Source organism: Molossus molossus, unplaced genomic scaffold (assembly GCF_014108415.1).
Source record: "Molossus molossus isolate mMolMol1 unplaced genomic scaffold, mMolMol1.p scaffold_m16_p_4, whole genome shotgun sequence".
Classification (NCBI taxonomy): Eukaryota; Metazoa; Chordata; class Mammalia; order Chiroptera; family Molossidae; genus Molossus; species Molossus molossus.
Window position 1 is genome coordinate 121905426 of NW_023425377.1, and position 18560 is coordinate 121923985.

Genomic DNA, 18560 nt, shown 5'->3' on the forward strand with positions numbered 1-18560 from the left:
AGGTGGGAAGAGATAAACCAAGGACAGTACATGCATAGACGCACAGCCCATGGACACAGGAAGTAGTGTGGGGAGGTAGGAGGGGGCGGCAGCAGGGAGGAGGGGTCAATGGGGTAATAAAGGGAGGACATCTGTAATACTTTCAACAGTAAAGATGAAAATAAAATAAAATAATAAAATAAAATTGCAGCCCTGGCTAGTTTTGCTCAGCAGTTAGAGCACCGGCTGGTGGACCGGAGAGTCTCAGGTTCAATTTTGGTCAAGGGCACATACCTTCATTGCATTTCAGTCCCTGGCCCTGGTTGGGGTCATGTGGGAGGCAGCCAATCGATGTGTCTCTCTCACATCGATGGTTCTCTCTCTCCTCCCCTCCCACTCTATCTGAAAATAAATGGAGAAATATCCTCAGGTAAGGATGAAAAAAATGATAATAAATAAAATAGATAAAATGAAGAAAACTGCCCCTAAAATAAATATAAAGTTATTGAATTAACATTGTAAATGAGGTGCGTTAAGTAAATTTAAATATAGATTTATGTCAAATATCTCTGTGAATGAGTGACCATGTCATTGGAATAGGAAGGTTTCCATCACAGATCATCCACACTCGTCCGTAAGGAGGAATCTTTCAGGATGTGACAAGCTGCTTTTAAGCATTAAGGATCCCCTAACACAATGACACTTGTGATTATACTCACGCAGATTGCTTGAAAAACTCCAAATACCTTAATTGCTTCACAGCTGCAATATTTTCAAACCAGTTTGAAAATTTTCCGGGAAAAGTGCACTTTAGGTCTGATTAAGCGAACTATCCCAAGTGAAAACCATGGTTTGACTTTCTTTCCTTCTAGTAAATCTGTTCATGGATGAAAACTGCAGCTGAGGGTGATTATACAGAGAACGTGAGAACGTTAAAGAGGCAGTAAGTGTGCGAGTAAGCAAGCGATTCCTGAAAGCACCGACATGACCGTCCCTTTAAATTCTGCTGTGCTCCATAAATTAAGATTTTAGTTTCCATTCTGTAGCTCAGTATAATACCGTATGCCTTCCCACAGACTGTCACCTTCATCTATATAAGCATAAAACCGGTTTAACAGAACTTCTGGGCAAATATACGACGATTCCAATGCTCAGAGCTTCCTGTGTGTAGGTCTGTAGGTATCGCTGCAGTCATTCTGGATTTCGTGATAAACGGTCATGAAATTGGAAACAGGCTCCTCCAGCTTTTCACAAGGATCCGAAAAAAACGCAAGTACGTGCACCCAGAAAGCGCAAGTCCAACTCAAACATCGTAAAATAATACACAGTGCATGCTCAACAGCGTGCAGGGCTGTAGGAACGTATTAAATGACACCGCCTGATGCCAAAGTCAAGTATGGTTTCAACATTCAAAGGTGGAGAAATCTGGAGCGGTCTTAGCCTTAAACCTGAACTAACGGCGCAGTGTTATGTTTACCCTTGTTTTCCCAGAAACCAATGTTTTACTCTCTCTGCATCTCTCTCCTTCAAGGCAGCTGATGAGTGGGGCATTTTGACTTTTTTTCTTTCTTTCTTTTTTTTTTTAACCTTTGGAGATAAGGATGTAAAAGAACACCAGCAACAATGATAATGTTGCGCATTTAAAATGTGTCAGGAAGTTTCCAAACAGTACCTTATTTAATTTTCACAATCACCCTGTAAGGTAGGTAAAATCATGATTGTCACTATTTTGTGATCCGGAAAGGTGACTCTCTAGGCTGTGACATGGCTATCTCCTGGTCACAGAGCCAGTCAGTGGTGATGACTGATTTTTAATGCAGCTTATTTGTGCATATGGTGCTATTGATGTAAAAGTCCCTGTACTGGACAACGTCTTATACTGATAAAACTGGGCTTTTCTTAATTAGACAACTCGGTTCCTTCTGTAGAAGTTAGATCTCAGTTCTGCCTCTGAAGTGGAGGCATTTGGGCAAGAATGGCCTTGCATCAGGTCTCCAAGGGCTCTTCCTAACCGGTCCTGTTTCATTGCTGTTTGCCACAGACACCACCGTTGCTTCTTAAGGTCCGGCTGTCCACTCGCAGGAGCACCTCGGTCTCAGAAGGCTGACAGACAGACAGGCTGACGGCAGTGTTCGGTCGGCGGTGAAGCCCCTGTGATTTCTTTCTTCTGCCGTCTCAGAGGCTAACACATCAAAAGAGCAGAAAATTAATACCTAGACGTCGCAACTCTCCACAACATTCAATTTAAAAAGATCCTCTTCTGTATTGTTCTCGTTCGTCATTCAACTAGAAAAGATCAGCGGGCCTCCCTGAGAATGGATGTTCACCTTGAGTTTTATGTCTTTCTCGTTCTGATTAATGGGGGGAAACTGGAGAATAAGGCGCATAAAAAACATGTAGATTTTTCTTTAGGTGAAGCATGGGAATCTTAAAACTCCAAGGCCTTAGGCGCAGGTGCAGATTTGGGAGCCAGCCCTCTGCTTGCTCTGACTTGACCATTGTATGAAAATCTTTAATCCTCACCATCACCTCTTCTGAGATCCTAGGCAAAGGTTTCTCTATGTCCATAACCAAGATAGAAAATAGTGTGGATGACTTGATGCCCAAATGGTCATCATTACCGATTGGGAGTGAGCATCTAGTAATAGACAGTTTCAGGGGCAAAGAGAAACCCACTTCCTAACTCCTTAAATTCATCTCTCACCTGCTCACAGAGACCATAAATTATTAAAGTTAATTATAAGAGCCATTTCTTTGATTTAAGACTCCGTGTATGGGGTTAAAATTCAAATGCACCTGGGAGTAACAACACACCAAGCTTTATAAATCACGGTGTAATGAGTTCCCCAGATCGTCCATGAGCGCCGGCTTACAGGGCAGAGCACCGGAGGCGCAGGCTTGAGCGCAGGAGAGAAAGGGCAGGGTGAACTCAGGAGGCTGGGAAAAGCCTCCACCGAGTCATGAGCACCTCCCCTTCATGCGCTCACTCCGAGGGACAAGGTCCCCGTCCGCAGTGTCAGAGACACTGGCCCTTCCCAGCTGCCGATCTGGAAAATGTGACACACCGCAGGTCGCGTTCGGACCCCGTGCACCACACAGCTTCCCAAAGAGGAAGTATGGAAATAGACTCCTCTACAGGATGCAAACCTGCAAATAATCAACTGATCTGAGGAGGAAGGAAGGGATCTGAGAAATCATTTATTCTGTGTAGCTCATCAAACACCGTGAGAGGGCAGACACTTGGTGAGCCTTTGCATCCATGACCGGAACGCGAGTGAGTAATGAGTCTTTGTGGGCAAGGCCCTGGAGGCGGTCCTCTGTTTCCGAGATTTGCTCAGGCAATGACAGATCCGGGTTAGCACGCTAATCACCACCCCAGATGACATGACCTAATACCAATAAGCAGCTCCTTTCATCATCGCCATCTTCCCCCTTGACCTTGGCTCTGAAAGGGATCACATTCCAAGACTTTCGGAGGGGGAGAAGAGTTTGTAGATGATGATGATTTAAACAAAAACCGTGGCTGCCATTTTATCGCCGGGGTTTGTGCCGGTGTTTTCCAAACTATAAATAAGTGGGTCTCCGAAGCCTCTTTACGCAGAAACCGTTCTGGGGCACATGCTTGTTCGAGTCCAGCCAGCCTGCGCTTCCTGCAGGAATCGTACATTCGCATTTCCTCACTCATGGTCTCATAAAAGCTCAAAATAACATGTACTCATGTAAGAATCTGAACATTTAATATTTTGTTCTGCGGTAGAAAAAGAAGTAGAAGCAGAAAGGGACCCGATGGGGCATTGCGCATGGAGCGAACTCGAGTCAGTGGCTTGGGAGAAAAGTGGAGGGAAAATAAACAAAGTGATCAGTTTGGTTCTCGTTTTCCCACCGGCACGGGCATGGCTTAGCCGGTCGCTGCAAGAGGAGACAGCGGAACGCGGCCTGGCCCGAGGAACACCGGGGGCAGCTACGGAAGGGCCTCGGCTCTGTTTCCAGGGCCGAGGAGAGTGTCCCTGGGAGTCCGCGGGGTCCGGCCACGGCGGGCGGGCGTGTACCCCAAACTCCTGCACCGACAGAGGAGTTACAGAAGCAGCTCTGCCTGCGACAGCCCATGCCTGTCTGCTGCGTGACCGTGGGGAAACCGAGGACAGGCGTGGGGTCCTTCTCCAGGACACAACCCCGCTCAGTGCGAAAGCCCGGATCCCGGCACAGCCTCTTCCGCGCATCAGTCACAAGCAGGCACGCGAGTCCGTGCAGCAGTAGCTCTTGCTGGAAGTCTTCTCCACCCGGCCCTGGCCGGTGTGGCTCAGCGGTTGGAGCGCCGGCCTGCGGTCCAGAGGCCCGGGTTCGGGTCCCGCTAAGGGCACGTACCTCGGTTGCAGTTTGTCCCCGGCTGGGTTGGTTGTGCGGGTGGCAGCCACTCGATGTGTCCCTTCATGTGGATGTTTCTCTCTCTCTCTCCCTCTCTCCCTCTCTCCCTCCCGCTCTATCTGAACAAAAAATGGAAAAATGTCCTTGAGTGAGGATAAAAAAACAGTTTCCTTCCACCTTCCTCTGAGATCTTCAACGTGAATAAAGGACAACTTGTTTACTGGCATTAATGATTGCATTTTTGTTCCTGTGCGTAAAACATGTCGAAGCGCACATTTTGGCTGGAAAATGCGTCATAAATGGGCTGCTTTGCAAATGTTTCGATGCTTCAGAAATGGCCACCAGGAAAAAGTGAGTCGAGGAATAATGAGAAAAATGGAGCTGAACACAATTTGAAAACTAGATATGAAATGTTTGCTAACTATTGTATGTGAGTAGTGAAACGGCTTACGGGTATTTTGAGCGTGATGACTTACCGGTTTCCTTCCCGCCTGGTATCTAATGTGAGACCGTCAGCGAACACGTGGCGCAGGACCTTCTTGATCTAAAGGATGTGGCGGTGACATTTCAAAAAGTAGCACTGGTAAACGAGGCTCAGGAATGACCAAGGGGCTGCGATGACTAGCAACACAAAGACATTAAACAAGGTCATCCAGCTTTAAATATTAAAAACACTTGAATTTTGAACTGTCTTCTGTGAGTAAAAATATGTGATAAAATACGTATCGTACTAAAATATTAGTATGCATTCATCTCATGATATAAGCATGCTTATTAAAGTATCAATTAAAGTTATAGAAACATGTGCTTTAATAATACAGATATACATGCATATGGAGATATATATATGTACATCTATATGTTCTATGTATATATGTGTGTCTATATATCGATCTATGTATAGGGTAGGGCAAAAGTAAGTTTACAGTTGTTTGCATAGAAAATAATGTAAGAATTAGTAAATTATAATACAAGAATAAACACTATTTCACATACTCACAACTGCAAACCTATTTTGCCACACACTGCATGTGGACATTTATAATCTACTAGTGTAAGAGCTCTTGATCTTAAGAAGTAGACGGTACTGTTATAAGTAGCATTCTTCATGGTTTAGAATTGTTAAACGCTATTCAGTATGTAATAATTTCTTTAGAAACTTCAAGAAACAATAATCTGTGACAATATTTTAAAATAAAGCATGAACCAACTTTTAGTGAAGAAAACTTTTTTTTTTTTTTTTGTAAATTAGGTAATCTGTTATTATCAACTGAAAAGAACTGGGTCTAGTTGCCCAAAATATAGGCTAGAGGCAGACAAACCCAAGTTCATGGACTGGAGTACCATTGAGATTCTGGTAACATTCAAGATGGACAGTCACTGTTCTATAGCCTTCTGTTGTCAGGAGCAATCACAATCATTTTGTGTGTGTGAATGTAATAGAAAATGTAGAAAATGAGAGACTGGGAGATTTGGAGCTTCTGGTCTGTACATCAGTGTTTTCTAGGGATACAAAAATCTAGGATTATGCTCTCATCGGTTACAGTTTTCTGAATCCATCTTTAAGATCCATTCACCTTGGCACGTGGACAAATATATCTAACAGGAAAATTGGCCTGTTAGAAGCACAGTGTTACTTTTCTCTAAAGCACTCATGACACTGTCTTCGGATTTTGCATGTAAAAGAAATCAAAGGAAGCACATGGAACATTCTGCAAGATGCACTAATATTTGCTTAACCTTAAAATTGACTTTGGAAGGAGCAGCTTCCCAGGGAATAGGGAACCCTTGGACTAAATGAGCCAACATGTTCAGGAAGAAGCTGTGGGACAGGCTTCCCATAGCTTTGACCTTAAAGGTAAACACAAGGCCAAAGAGCCCCCTGGTGTTCCTGGAACCCAAACTTACCCAAGTGAACAAATTTGCTAAATTCACATTCGAAGAGGGCCGTGGATATTAAGTAGAAGCCCCAAAGAGCAAATGAAGGAGAAATGGGACTTGAACTTTGTTACATGAGTAGGTTTCTAAGAAAGAATGTTCTTCCCCAGTAGTAAAATTTAATCCATCTGTGGGAATAAAAGCCATAAAGGAAAGAGCTTAAACATAAAGGAGCTTCAATTTATATTTCTACTCATCTCCTAGGTGTGCTTGGGATTTTGAGACTTGGCAAGGGCACGGTGTTGTCTTGGTGGGCTGAAGTGGAGATTTACACTCGGCCGCAGCCAGCGTTCGGATTCTGTTTGTGCAGGCCGCGTTGTGAAGAAGGGAGGCTGCTCGTGTGCCGCTGCAGGTCGAGGGCTGCAGCAGGGCGTTCGGTGCATGGGGGGGGGGGGGTTAATACTTGTGGGGATGGGGTACTTTCTGGGCAGATGCTTTTTCTTTCTGCACGCTTTGGTCAACTGCACATTTAACATGCTCTGTGTGGAGCTATGTAATCCCTCAGGAGGTTAGGCTAGGGGATTTTTAACCCTTTGGACCAAAGCAACCTCTCAGCTGATGCTCAATTTTCCCAAAAGAAAAGAGAGAGTTCTCTAAGCCTCTTTGGCAAAAGTTAGTTGGGGGTCATTGGGCACGGTGCCAGTGAATGACACGTCATGAGTGATTATGGATGAAGGGCTAAAAATGACAACTCCTTGATGATTCAATCTATATGTGTCAAAAAATTCATTCTCGCTATATGTATTTTTCTAACTCCAATTCTGGTTCAAAAAGAAAGGTAGATATGCATCGAAGCATGTGTGTATTACCATCATTTTTAGGTCCTACCCTGTGGAAATGTATTCATTAGTAATAACTCTGAGGATTTATCATTGGCAATGATGCTCTCCCATAGAGTGGGTTGCCTTTCCATCTTGATGATTGTATCTTCTGCTGTGCAGAAGCTTTTTAGTTTGATGTAGTCCCATGTGTTCATTTTCTCCTTTGTTTCTGTTGCCTTAGGTGATGTATCAGTGAAAATTCTTCTGCATACGATGTCTGAAATTTTGTTGCCTACAGTTTCTTCTAGGATTTTTATGGATTCATGAGTCATATTTAAATCTTTTATTCATTTTGAGTTTATTCTCGTGTAGGATGTAAGTTGATGGTCTAGTTTCTTTTTTTTTTTTGCATGTAGCTGTCCAATTTTCCCAACACCATTTATTAAAGAGGCTGTCTTTACTCCACTGTATGCTCTTGCCACCTTTGTCAAATATTAATTGAGTATATTATCTTGGGTCCATTTCTGGGTTCTCTGTTCTGTTCCACTGGTCTATATGTCTGTTCTTGTGCCAGTACCAAGCTGTTTTGAGTACAGTGGCTTTGTAGTATAACCTGAAATCTGATAATGTGATCCCTCCAACTTTGTTCTTCTTTTTCAAGATTGCTGTGGCTATTCGAGGTCTTTTTTGGTTCCATATGAACTTTTGAAGTATTTGCTCTAGTTCTGTGAAGTATGTCGTTGGTATTTTGATGGGGATTGCATTGAATCTATAGATTGCTTTAGGTAGTATGGACAACAGTTAAGATCTGTAAACAGCCCAAATGTCCATCAGTAGATGAATGGATAAAAAAGCTGTGGTATGTATATACAATGGAGTACTATGCAGCTGTAAGAAAGAAAGATCTTTTATCCTTTGAGATGACATGGAGGGACCTGGAAAGTATTATCCTAAGTGAAACAAGTTAAGCAGAGAAATACAAGTTTCATATGATCTCACTTATTTGTGGAATATAGTGAACATAACAGTCTGAGTAATGGGGTAGTCCCAGAGACGTGGAAGTGGGGTACAGACTGACAATCCCCAGAAGAGGGGGTGGTGGAGAGATAAACCACAGAACTTATATGCATGTGTGCATGAACAGTGGACATGGACAATAAAGCTGGGTACAGGGCAGGGAGGGAGGGTGAGGGGGGAATCAGTGGTGGAAAAAGGAGAAACATCTGTAACAAAAATAAATTAATTAATTAATAAAAAAAAAACTACGAGGATTTACAAAGCTTGGAAGATTGCATGGGCATTTCTACTTTGTGTGAGTGACACCGAGAAAGTAAATATTTGTAACATGTTAGTAGTACCACAAGATTACAACTAAAATTGCAAAACCCTCAATGTAGGAATGCCTGTGCAGTGCTCCCCAAACTGTGTTTGTTGAGAAGCAAGAGCAGGAACCCCATTTCTCCTCCTTAGTTATAGCTCTTTGTGATTCAGTTACGTGTATATGAGCACCTTCCCTCCTGAAGATGGACTAGGAGAGCTAAGTAAACCAGGCATTGCAAGGTGGTAGTTGTGCTGTCTTTGTTTACAATGGAATTCACCAGGTGACAGGCGAAGAACTCAGCAGCTCTGGAATGATCTTTGCCTCACTAAGTTCAGGCAGTGATGGAGGGAAACCAACAGCCTGGACTGTCCATCGCTGTCTGCCTCTGGTTGCTTTTCATTTATGCTTCGTTACTTGGAATCCCAGCTGCTGCCTCCTAGCATCCTGGCGTCCTTGCAAGAAGAGAGTACTGGCTAGTCGTCCAGGCGGAAGCTCTCGTGATTTGTGTGTGTTCTTTTCTGCATTAACGTGAGGCCATTAAATTGTAATTTTTGTGCAGTTTAGGAATGACTATATTATTTACTATGCAGTAACTGACTTCACCATAGTTACGTACTATGGTTACTATACTGTTCCTCACTCACATAGGTCTCAGTTTAACATCGATGTCCAGAAATAGACTAGACTGTAGATTCTGTGCAAGGTGGACCCTGGATCTTTTCCTAGTTGTATTTATAGCACCTGTCTTAGAGGCTAGCACATGTAGGCATTCAAGAAAACATTCTCGAGAGGATAAACCGAGATTCACAAGTTTCACAATTGTGCGCCTTATTCCAATGCTGATCTAATAAATATCTTGTCGGATATAAATATGATAGCTTTCTCTTACTGTGACTTCGCTGTATCTTTGCAGTTGAAGACATGATAGGGTCAGAGTCCTGTGTTTGAATCATAAACTCAACTAGATGAATCATCTTAGAAAAATGATTTACTTACTTTTCTCTCAAATTATGATAATAATACAATGCATTAAGGCTAATATTGTGAGCGTTAAATAAATTCTTACATATAAACCGTTTAGCACAGTGACACAAAGGATGTGGTAAATGTGAGCGCTTCCCAGTGTTACTATTATATTAGTATCAGAATTAATATTGTGATTAATATTCTTTTCATGGAATAATATTTTTCTTCTTATATCAGTCTTTTCCAAAGTGAGCTTTGAGAACTCCCTATTATTAGAAGTCTGCCCTAATCATTTTCCTCGAATAAATAGCCACCTATTAGTCAAGATGAAGACTTTTGTAAAAGGTGCGGAAGTTTTGACGATGAGTTACTCTCAGCGACCTCGGTCCAGCTGTCCGCGCAGCCCCAGGGGCGTCGTCCAGCTTAGGGGGCCACGTTGACACTGTTGTGGAAGAGACTTCACTTTTTATTATGGAAATTGGAAGTCATATCTGAGCACATGTACTGGCAAAGCCTTTTATTCCTCTGTTATTTTATTTTATTTCATTTTTTATAACCCATTCACTCTTCTATTCAAGTATAAACAGTATCGCTGAAAGTCCATTTAGGAAGGGGGACAAGGGGTACTTTATAACTTTCAAAGTAGACTTCGACAGTGATTTCCCCAGCTGTGAAAATAAGAGTGCACTTGTTTCCACGGGTGACAGAGTCAGTGAGAAGGGAGGGGAGCGAATCGGGGCTGGCACCGCTGGCAGCAGCGTTGTCTTGGGCAGAGATGCTGCCGCAGGGCAGCCCCGCTCCTGGCGCTGGTCTCGGCGAGCGTGGGCCCCTGTCCGACCCGGGCTCATCGTTCTCAGACTCTCCCTCCAGCCCGCCGGGCATCCACTGCCTGTCGCCGGACCGGGTGGAGACCCGTTTTAAAATGAAACCCGTTTTCTTTTTTCTACCCATTCATCCCTGAGTCCCTGTGGGGGCCCTATGTTTACAAAACAAAATGTTGAAACCCCGAGACTCTTCTTTGACACTTTCTGTGTCACAAAGTTATCGATCGTCATTATTATTTAGAAATAATTTATTTTGTATCGTCTGCAGGATTTTGGCCTCTGAATTCAGTATTCTTTCTAGTTCTACACCTGAAAAACAATGGTCATGGGGGAACAAAAATAGTATACTAGCAACGGCACGAAACGTCCTTGGTCTGCCCTAATTCCAGCTCATGTCCCAGGAAACTCAAGGTCCGGACGCCAGGCGATGGGTACACCGGGCGGAGCGCATCCAGCAGTCGGAGGGCTGCGAGGAAGCCACTGGTAAATGTGGGCGGGGACCTTGTACCGTTAATGATGCAAATGCAACACCCACAGGTCTTATTATTTTTGAGACCTTTTCAAAAAGCTGCCCCCGGTATCTGGATTCACCACTGATCCCACATGTGAGGAAGACTGTACGAAGGTCCACAAATGTTTGAAAAGCTTCATCAAACTTGATCCAAACGTAGTCCTTTTCATCCATGTAAGTTTACGTTCAGAATCTTAATAGGAAACTACTAGTTTTCAGTTTTATTTTTTTTTAAAGACCTGAAATGTTCATAAATAAAAAAATGTCCAGTTCAACTAAGTTTTGCCTTCAGAGAGTATGTGAGAAAGGTTAGATCCAAATCTAAGTATTTGCAAATGTCCGAAACATTTAATGACCTTTTTTGAAATTCTATTTCCTCTGTGTGCCAAGTAAACAGCTTGCACACACAGTTCTTTTCCACGCACACGCGAGTCTGCGGACACGCATGCATTTCCCTCGCAGAGGGGGCACGCCGGGGGCCATGCCTTCCTCCTGCCCCTTGTCAGTCCCAGCTTCCTGAGTCTCGTTCCTCCTCCGGGGGGTCCTCACTGCCAGGGTACCGCGGGGAAGTCAGCCCGCGGGCCGCCAACACTCCAAGTGCTGAAGTGCAGAAGACATTTTAGGGAAAACGAAACCAGCTTGCTGGTAGCTAGTGATGCGTATGGGAAATACCAGGAATGACACTTGGGACCACAAACGAGGAGGGGGGCTGGGTGGCTAAATGTCTTTTAATATTGGAAAATATAAATATTCCAGAGCTTTGCCAGATTCCAGCAAATAATCTATAGGGCCCAGGGCATTTCCAACTTCAAAGGGAAGTTCAGGCATCTCTCTTAGTGAAGCCAGACACAAGCCATAACTACAGCATGATGTCATAGTCAAGATTGCGCGTTGCCATTTGTAGATAAGGATGGGAGGCTGTGTGTTTCAAATGACTGGATAGTGGTTACAGTCCATGCAAATTCTTCCTTTCATTGGATTTCAAACCCTATTATAAGTTGTGCCTGTTTGGATTTCTGGATTTTTTTCTGTTGTCATACCCCTTGGAACCCTTTCCGAAGGCCAGCACTTCATGTACATCTGAAGGTCGTTACCTGGAGATATACTAGGTTTCTTCTTAAGCAAGACACTTGTCAATTTGTGTCTTGGGAACAACAATAAATAAAAATCCGTGCAGTTGTTCACTGCATATCAACACTGTTGCGGGGTTTTCTAAGGCTGCTTGGGAGAGAGTCCAGAAACATTGCAAACAGGCTGTCAGCAGAATGACATCCCGCAATTTACTTCTGGAAAATATGCACTAGGTGTCCTGTGTGCTGTTTCTTCTGGTGCTTATGACACTCTTCCTTGTAAGTCTTCAGTTTACCTGGACACACACACAGACACACACACACAAGTGTATCAGGATATATACTAATATATATCAGGATACATGTTAAACATATTCACCTAAACATATGTGTGTCGTCTTTTAATGATGGTTATTGATACTATTCAATAAGGTAGATACACTTAATATTTTCTTTTTGTATAAACCAGCTGAGATCCAAGTTAGACACTTTGAATTTACTGGCTTTCTAGTGACCTCCTGTGCTGTATAATTTCATACTTAATTCTAAATAATGGACTGAATGTCATTCCAGGTCTGGAATTAAGCTAAAGGAATTTCAGATCATACTCATTTGTTTGCTCTAGTGATTTATTGTTTTAAAAGGTTGTTTGACTCTCTGTAGTTCCAGAAAGTAGCAGAACTTCTGTGCAATCAGGTATTCTATTTTGTGTGGACTTACCTCAGAGGCTGCATTTTCATTTTAAGAAAACTAGCCGCGAGAAATTCTGAAATCATATTGACTGTGAACTCGGTTATCTAGGGTTCTTGGTGACTTGGAAAAGTCTTTGGGGAAAATGTCTTGACCTGGACTCTAAATCCTCTGAAGGCAGGGTTTCTGCTTTAACAACATGTCCTCAGCACCTGCGTGCCTGACACATGACGGTGAGCGTTTGTTTCTACGGAAGGAGGTAGACCGGAACAGACCCCAGCTACACGGAGGACATAGCTTGGGGAAGGTGTACATCTGCTGAGGTTTCATGAGCTACTCCATTGTGTCCTGATGGATTAAAATAAATCAAACTCCATAGAGATACCAGTGAGTAGCCACTATTTCATCTATTTTGATGGCCAGGCTACAGGATTATAAAATATGTTGTGACAATTCCATGTGGATTTGCCCAGGAATAAAAGATTGTTATTATTATTATTTTTTGGCAATGTGGATTTTACTTTTAATATCTTACTCAAAAACTGTCAGGAAAATGGATCATAAAATGACTAGATGGGAAAGTACATTCCCCCCAGCTTTATTGAGATGTAATTGACATATAACATTGTCACAGTGTAAGGGGTGTATGTTGGGGTCTCTGGGCAGAGTCCCACGAAGGGCAGAGAAGTTGGTTGCTCATCCTGCCCTTCTTCTCCTGGTGAGAGGAACTCTCCCCAGCTAGAAGTGTTTTCTTGGAGCTGAGCAGTGTAGGCTTGGGGAACGGGACGATGCATCAGATGAAGTTATCTGGGTCTTTGTTTGGTTTTTGCTCCATGGTGTTGCTGAACCTTCCTAAGTGGACTCCAGCGGTCTCCTAGAGGTGATCTTATTCATGACATCTGTCCCATCAGTGCTTTTGTTGGAGGACATGGAAGCTGGAGTCTCCTGTTCTCTTTTTTTGCACCCTCTAAACTAAGATTAGCGTTTGGAATACTTCAACAACGCCTTTGACATTTTCTATGTCTCCTAAATGTCTTATAACCACTCAAGGTTTTAAGTAAATACTTTAACAAAATGATAATTGAAGAAGAAGAAAACAGTTTCAAAAGTTTCCTGAGGTTTTATTTTGGTAAGAAAGTGGACTCAAGTCCTGGCCGGTTTGGCTCAGTGGTTAGAGAGTCGGCCTGCGGTCCAGAGAGACCCAGGTTAGGTTCCCGCTAAGGGCATGTACCTCGGCTGCAGTTTGTCCCCGGCCCTGGTTGGGTTGTGAGGGTGGCAGCCACTCGATGTGTCCCTTTCACGTCGATGTTTCTCTCTCTCTCTCTCTCTCTCTCTCCCACTCTATCTGAACAAAATATCAAAAAGGAAAGAAAGAAAGAAAGAAAGAAAGAAAGAAAGAAAGAAAGAAAGAAAGAAAGAAAGAAAGAAAGCTCATGAGCACCGTTAGGAAAAATGTATGCTGAAAAGATGGTGATAAAGACACTCATTTGTGCCAACATGACTCAAATACCCCTGATTTGAACCGTCTACCTCGTGAAACTCATGATTTTTATTCAAATATTTACTAATAGTATTTATCATTAAAATTTTTACTTTATATACTGCATTCAATAAAAATGCTTTACTTGCCTCACTAAGTGGTATGCAATTTTCCTGCAGACTAAAGAATAATAAAAAAAAGCTATCTTTACGCTATAATGTTTAAAACAGTGCCTAGTGTATACACTCAATATCACCTTGTGACAGTGATTAATTTTTTTGAATCATTTGACCAAGAACTAGAATATCAATAGAATATCAGGTTATAATTGATACAATTCTGGTTTTGAAAGAGACTTAGATATTATTTAGTATAAAGACTTCATTGATATCAAGATAGTTTTGATTAATTGATCCTACAGTTGTTTTTTTAATCCACACCCAAGGATATTTTTCCATTTATCTTCAGATAGAGTGGGAGGGAGGTAAGGGGGGGGGGAGAGAAAGAGAGAGAGAGAGAGAGACATCGATGTGAGAGAGACACATCAATTGGTTGCCTCCTGCATGACCCTGACCAGGCTGGGAACCAAACTGCAACTAAGGTACGTGCCCTTGACCAGAATCGAACCCAAGACCCTTTGGTCCACAGGCTGATGCTCTAACCACTGAGAAAACCGGCCAGGGCTGATTCCACAATGTTTTATTGATTACCTGCTATGTGCTAGGTGCTCTTCGAGGTAATGTGATGTCATCATAACCAAACATGTAAGCCTGGCTTCACCGTAGTTATATAGAAAGTTTACTGGGACTGTGAAGTTTATTAAACTGTTCTGAGTTTCCTGCTTTGGATTTGCCTTTTGAATATTTCTCACATTTATCGCATACATTTTTTCTTCCACTAGTAACTTAGTTTGGACCTTCATTTTAGCTGTTATCAAAACAGTTATAAAATATTTTGATAACATTTATTTTTGTGTTATTTGCTCGAGTTAATTACCAGTTTTCCAGAATAATCTTACTAAATCATAAATTTGATCTTGTCTACCCTTTGCTTAAAAATCTTTACCCAGCCCTGGCCGGTTTGGCTCAGCGGTTGGAGCGTCGGCCTGCGGTCCAGAGAGACCCAGGTTCGGTTCCCGCTAAGGGCAGGTACCTCGGTTGCAGTTTGTCCCCAGCCCCGATTGGGTCGTGTGGGTGGCAACCACTCGATGTGTCCCTTTCTCATCGATGTTTCTCTCTCTCTCTCTCCCTCCCACTCTATCTGAACAAAATATCAAAAAAATGTCCTCAGGTGAGGATAAAAAAAAAAAAAAAAAAATCTTTGCCCATCTTTTCCCATAGAAAAGGCTCCACCATGATATTTAAGGCTTTTCATGATTTAAAACCAGGGTGCTCTCACAGACATGCCTCGGGTGTTCCCCGCCGCCAGCTACGTAACTGTGTTTCTCCTGTACATCTTGAATCTTTCTGCCTCCAGGGTTTGCTTTGCTTTTACCGGTGTTAGCATATCTCCCCTCATCCCTGATTCATTTCTAGCTCCTGTTCTGTTTTCAACCATGTCTTTGATCTTATTTTCTAATTGATTATGCTTATTTGCATACATATATTTTCCCACTTTTACTGGATCTAAAATTCTGGGAGCAATGATTGTGATTTTGTTTCAAATTTCTAAATCTTCCTTCGGAATTGCAATAACGGGCAGCCCAGTGGGTAAGTGTTTGGCGCTGTGAGTGCGGTTAGAGGAGAGAGCAGAGTGGAGTCCCCCGCCTGGCCCCAGGGCCAGAAAGGCAATGGGAAGCCTGGCATCTGATGCAAGAGCCTGTCACTAGGCAACCAAGACTCTGCCCTATCTGAAGGGAAGGAGGGTGACACCCGAGAGAGTGGGAAGGGGACACAGCAAGCCTTTACTGCCCACCTTATTATTTTGTTTGGAAAGAACAGACATTCAATGATCAGTATGTGATAATGCATTCTATAGTTTTTCCCTAGCTGATGTAAGTCTAGAACGGCAAAGGATAGCAGCCTGCATTTCTGTTTATATTTGTGAATTCAGTGCCTTCAGTGAATATTTATAGGGTGGTAATGACTAAAATAATATATTTTTTAAAACCAGGCACTTCTCTTTTGGTGCCTAGGGTGGGTTTGGTGATAAAACTCAGCAGTTATTTATTCTACTTGAACAAAATAGACTCTGAAGTTCCTTATTAGAACTTACTGTCAAAAGTTTTGAATGTTTAAAACATTGAATTCATTGGAATGTAGCACACACAGACACACTGACACACACACACACACACTTTGTTTTCTTCATGAAAAAATCAATAAATATTCTACTTTCATTTAAGTCAGGAAACAGGCTGAAGGAAAATAAAAAAAAATGTATTTTAAATTTTAAAAATTATGAATAATTTCTGAGAATGAGTATTTTCCTTTCCCATCGACAACTTGGGGAAACTGTGCCCCAACACACATGTTCCTGGCTTTGAGAGGCCTCTTCAAGTTCCTCATCACTTGCATGATGAGTGGGAGGGATACAGAGATGACATGTTTCTCCCGAGCGTGTGGGACTGGAGGCAGGGGAATGGTACCCAGTGGTAAGACAAGCAGTTGGCCAAGTGAGCCAGGGAGCCCCGGGCTGGTCATCAAACTCTGTAAACAGTGTCGATTGTCAGGTACGTCCTTTCTAGGGTTCTTCCAAGGCCTTGGCTAGGCTCCAGGTAAACACTTAGGAGCCTCCGTGGTTAAAATTGAACGTTTCCAATGAGCCACCCCCGGGTCTCCAAACAGGAGGCTTACTTATACACATGATAAACCATAAGGATCCAGTCCTTTCTACCCCTTTCCTGGTTTAATCCATTAAGCAGAACACAAACAGCATCGTGTCCACCTGAGGGCACGCCGCGTGGAGTTGCTCACGCCGGATCCTCCGGGAGGGGGGCACAGTGATATCTCAGAAGTTCCCTCATCCGGCAGCTATATTCACGTGCCTACAAATGATCTCCGAGGTGTTTCTTCCTTTGTTGCAAGGCAGGGAAAGCTTATTCATGTGCAGTTTTGTATTTTTATCTCAGTTCTTGACGATCAAGCTGGATCATTTGGAAATTTCCTCGACAATCTGAGTTTTTTTCACACATTTTACACATGTAATCATTAATTTTCCACCTTCTGTCACTACGGGGGTGTTTATTCCTAGAGATGGGCTGCTAATCAATAGAGCAGATTCTTACAGTTTCTGTGTAGTTTTTTCTGGTCCACCTCAACTATGTTTTTTTAAAGGTTAACTGTGACATTCGAGAAACATTTTGAGCAGATAGAAATATCCGTGGCGTGGAGTCATTCAGATCTGGTATTGGAACGTTACATTGAGAACCTACGCGTGCAAGAGTCAGGAAATTGCAAAGTGAAAATTTCCATAGTAAACGTGAATTTACCGACAGTAGAAAGATGTGAGATTAAAAGTCCATCATAGGCACCTGAACAGAGAACTGTTTATAGCGTGTATGCACTTGTACAGTTAAAGACATATCGTGTGATACCCAGTGCTTTCCACACTTCACAGTTTCACAATGGTTATGCTTTATAAATAAATCATGGCAGCCCTGAAAGATGGGGGGGAGGGGAAGAGAGTAACCAAAGAACATATATGCATGTATGCATAGCCCATGAGCACAGACAATAGTGTGGTGAAGGCCTGGGGTGGGGCAGGGGCTGGGTGGAGGGGGGGCAAATGGGTGGACAATGGGGGACACCTGCAATACTGTCCACAATTAATAAAAATAAATAGTAAAGACTGGAAATATTGCACTCATGGTCGTACACCTACCTGACTCTCAATATCGTGTGCCTGACTTCGAAACGCTTTTCTGCCGGCATTACGGTACTGAGCTCTTGTGACTCGTCTAATCAGATGTAGTCCTCACCCCACACAGCTCACTGCGAATTTGGCTAGCTTTAGCAAGCCATCTGCTCAGCACCACCCCAGCAGGAGGTCTCAGGGAGGACTTGGCCACAGCTACGTTTCCCTCGAAAAGTTCTGAGACCTTCACAAATGGTCTAATAATTACTTAAAACAAGACTGCTCTTTCAAAAAGCGTTTTATTATTTTAATATTTAATTTTTATTTGTCCTTGAAAATTCATGCAGTGACATTTACTGTCACTTCTTCCTGAGTTGTTTATGTAATATGTAATTTAACATGTAATTATGTATTTTCCAGATATACATATACACGTATATATATAATCCCAAGGCCATGGTCAAGCTAACTAACACATTCTTTTTTATTTTAAGGAAGTTGAAAAATAGACATGGATGTTCTTCAACTAGTTGTGTCACGTGGCTTCATAGAACAAGATAAATGTTATTTCTTCACCAGGTAAGAACTATTATAACATCTTTGTCCTGTCATTTGAGTTTTTCACTTTTTAAAAATCCATCCCCTCCATACACATATTTATTGTTTCTCCTCTCACGTCGCAGTCAGGATTTTCTAATAGGATATATTGATTCTGATTCTTTTCACAATTACTTATTCTTTATTATATTTTCAAATTTTACTCATGACTTGCTAAAAATTATTTAAAGTTGTATCTGTTCATAAACTCACAATGTTTCTCCACTGACTGTTATTTCTCTTGACATAGTATGATTTCATGT

The 18560-nt window shown here is 42.4% G+C and overlaps 1 protein-coding gene across 1 annotated transcript in view; it reads right to left on the reverse strand.

Moving 5' to 3' along the window:
- The window catches only part of LOC118643995 (putative 60S ribosomal protein L32'), a 41692-nt gene extending 23915 nt beyond the window's left edge, over nt 1–17777 (reverse strand). The window contains exon 1 of the mRNA XM_036282286.1: nt 17728–17777. Coding sequence (XP_036138179.1) covers nt 17728–17777 — 50 coding nt within the window. The remainder of the gene's footprint in view (nt 1–17727) is intronic.
- Between the last annotated feature and the right edge of the window lie 783 nt (nt 17778–18560).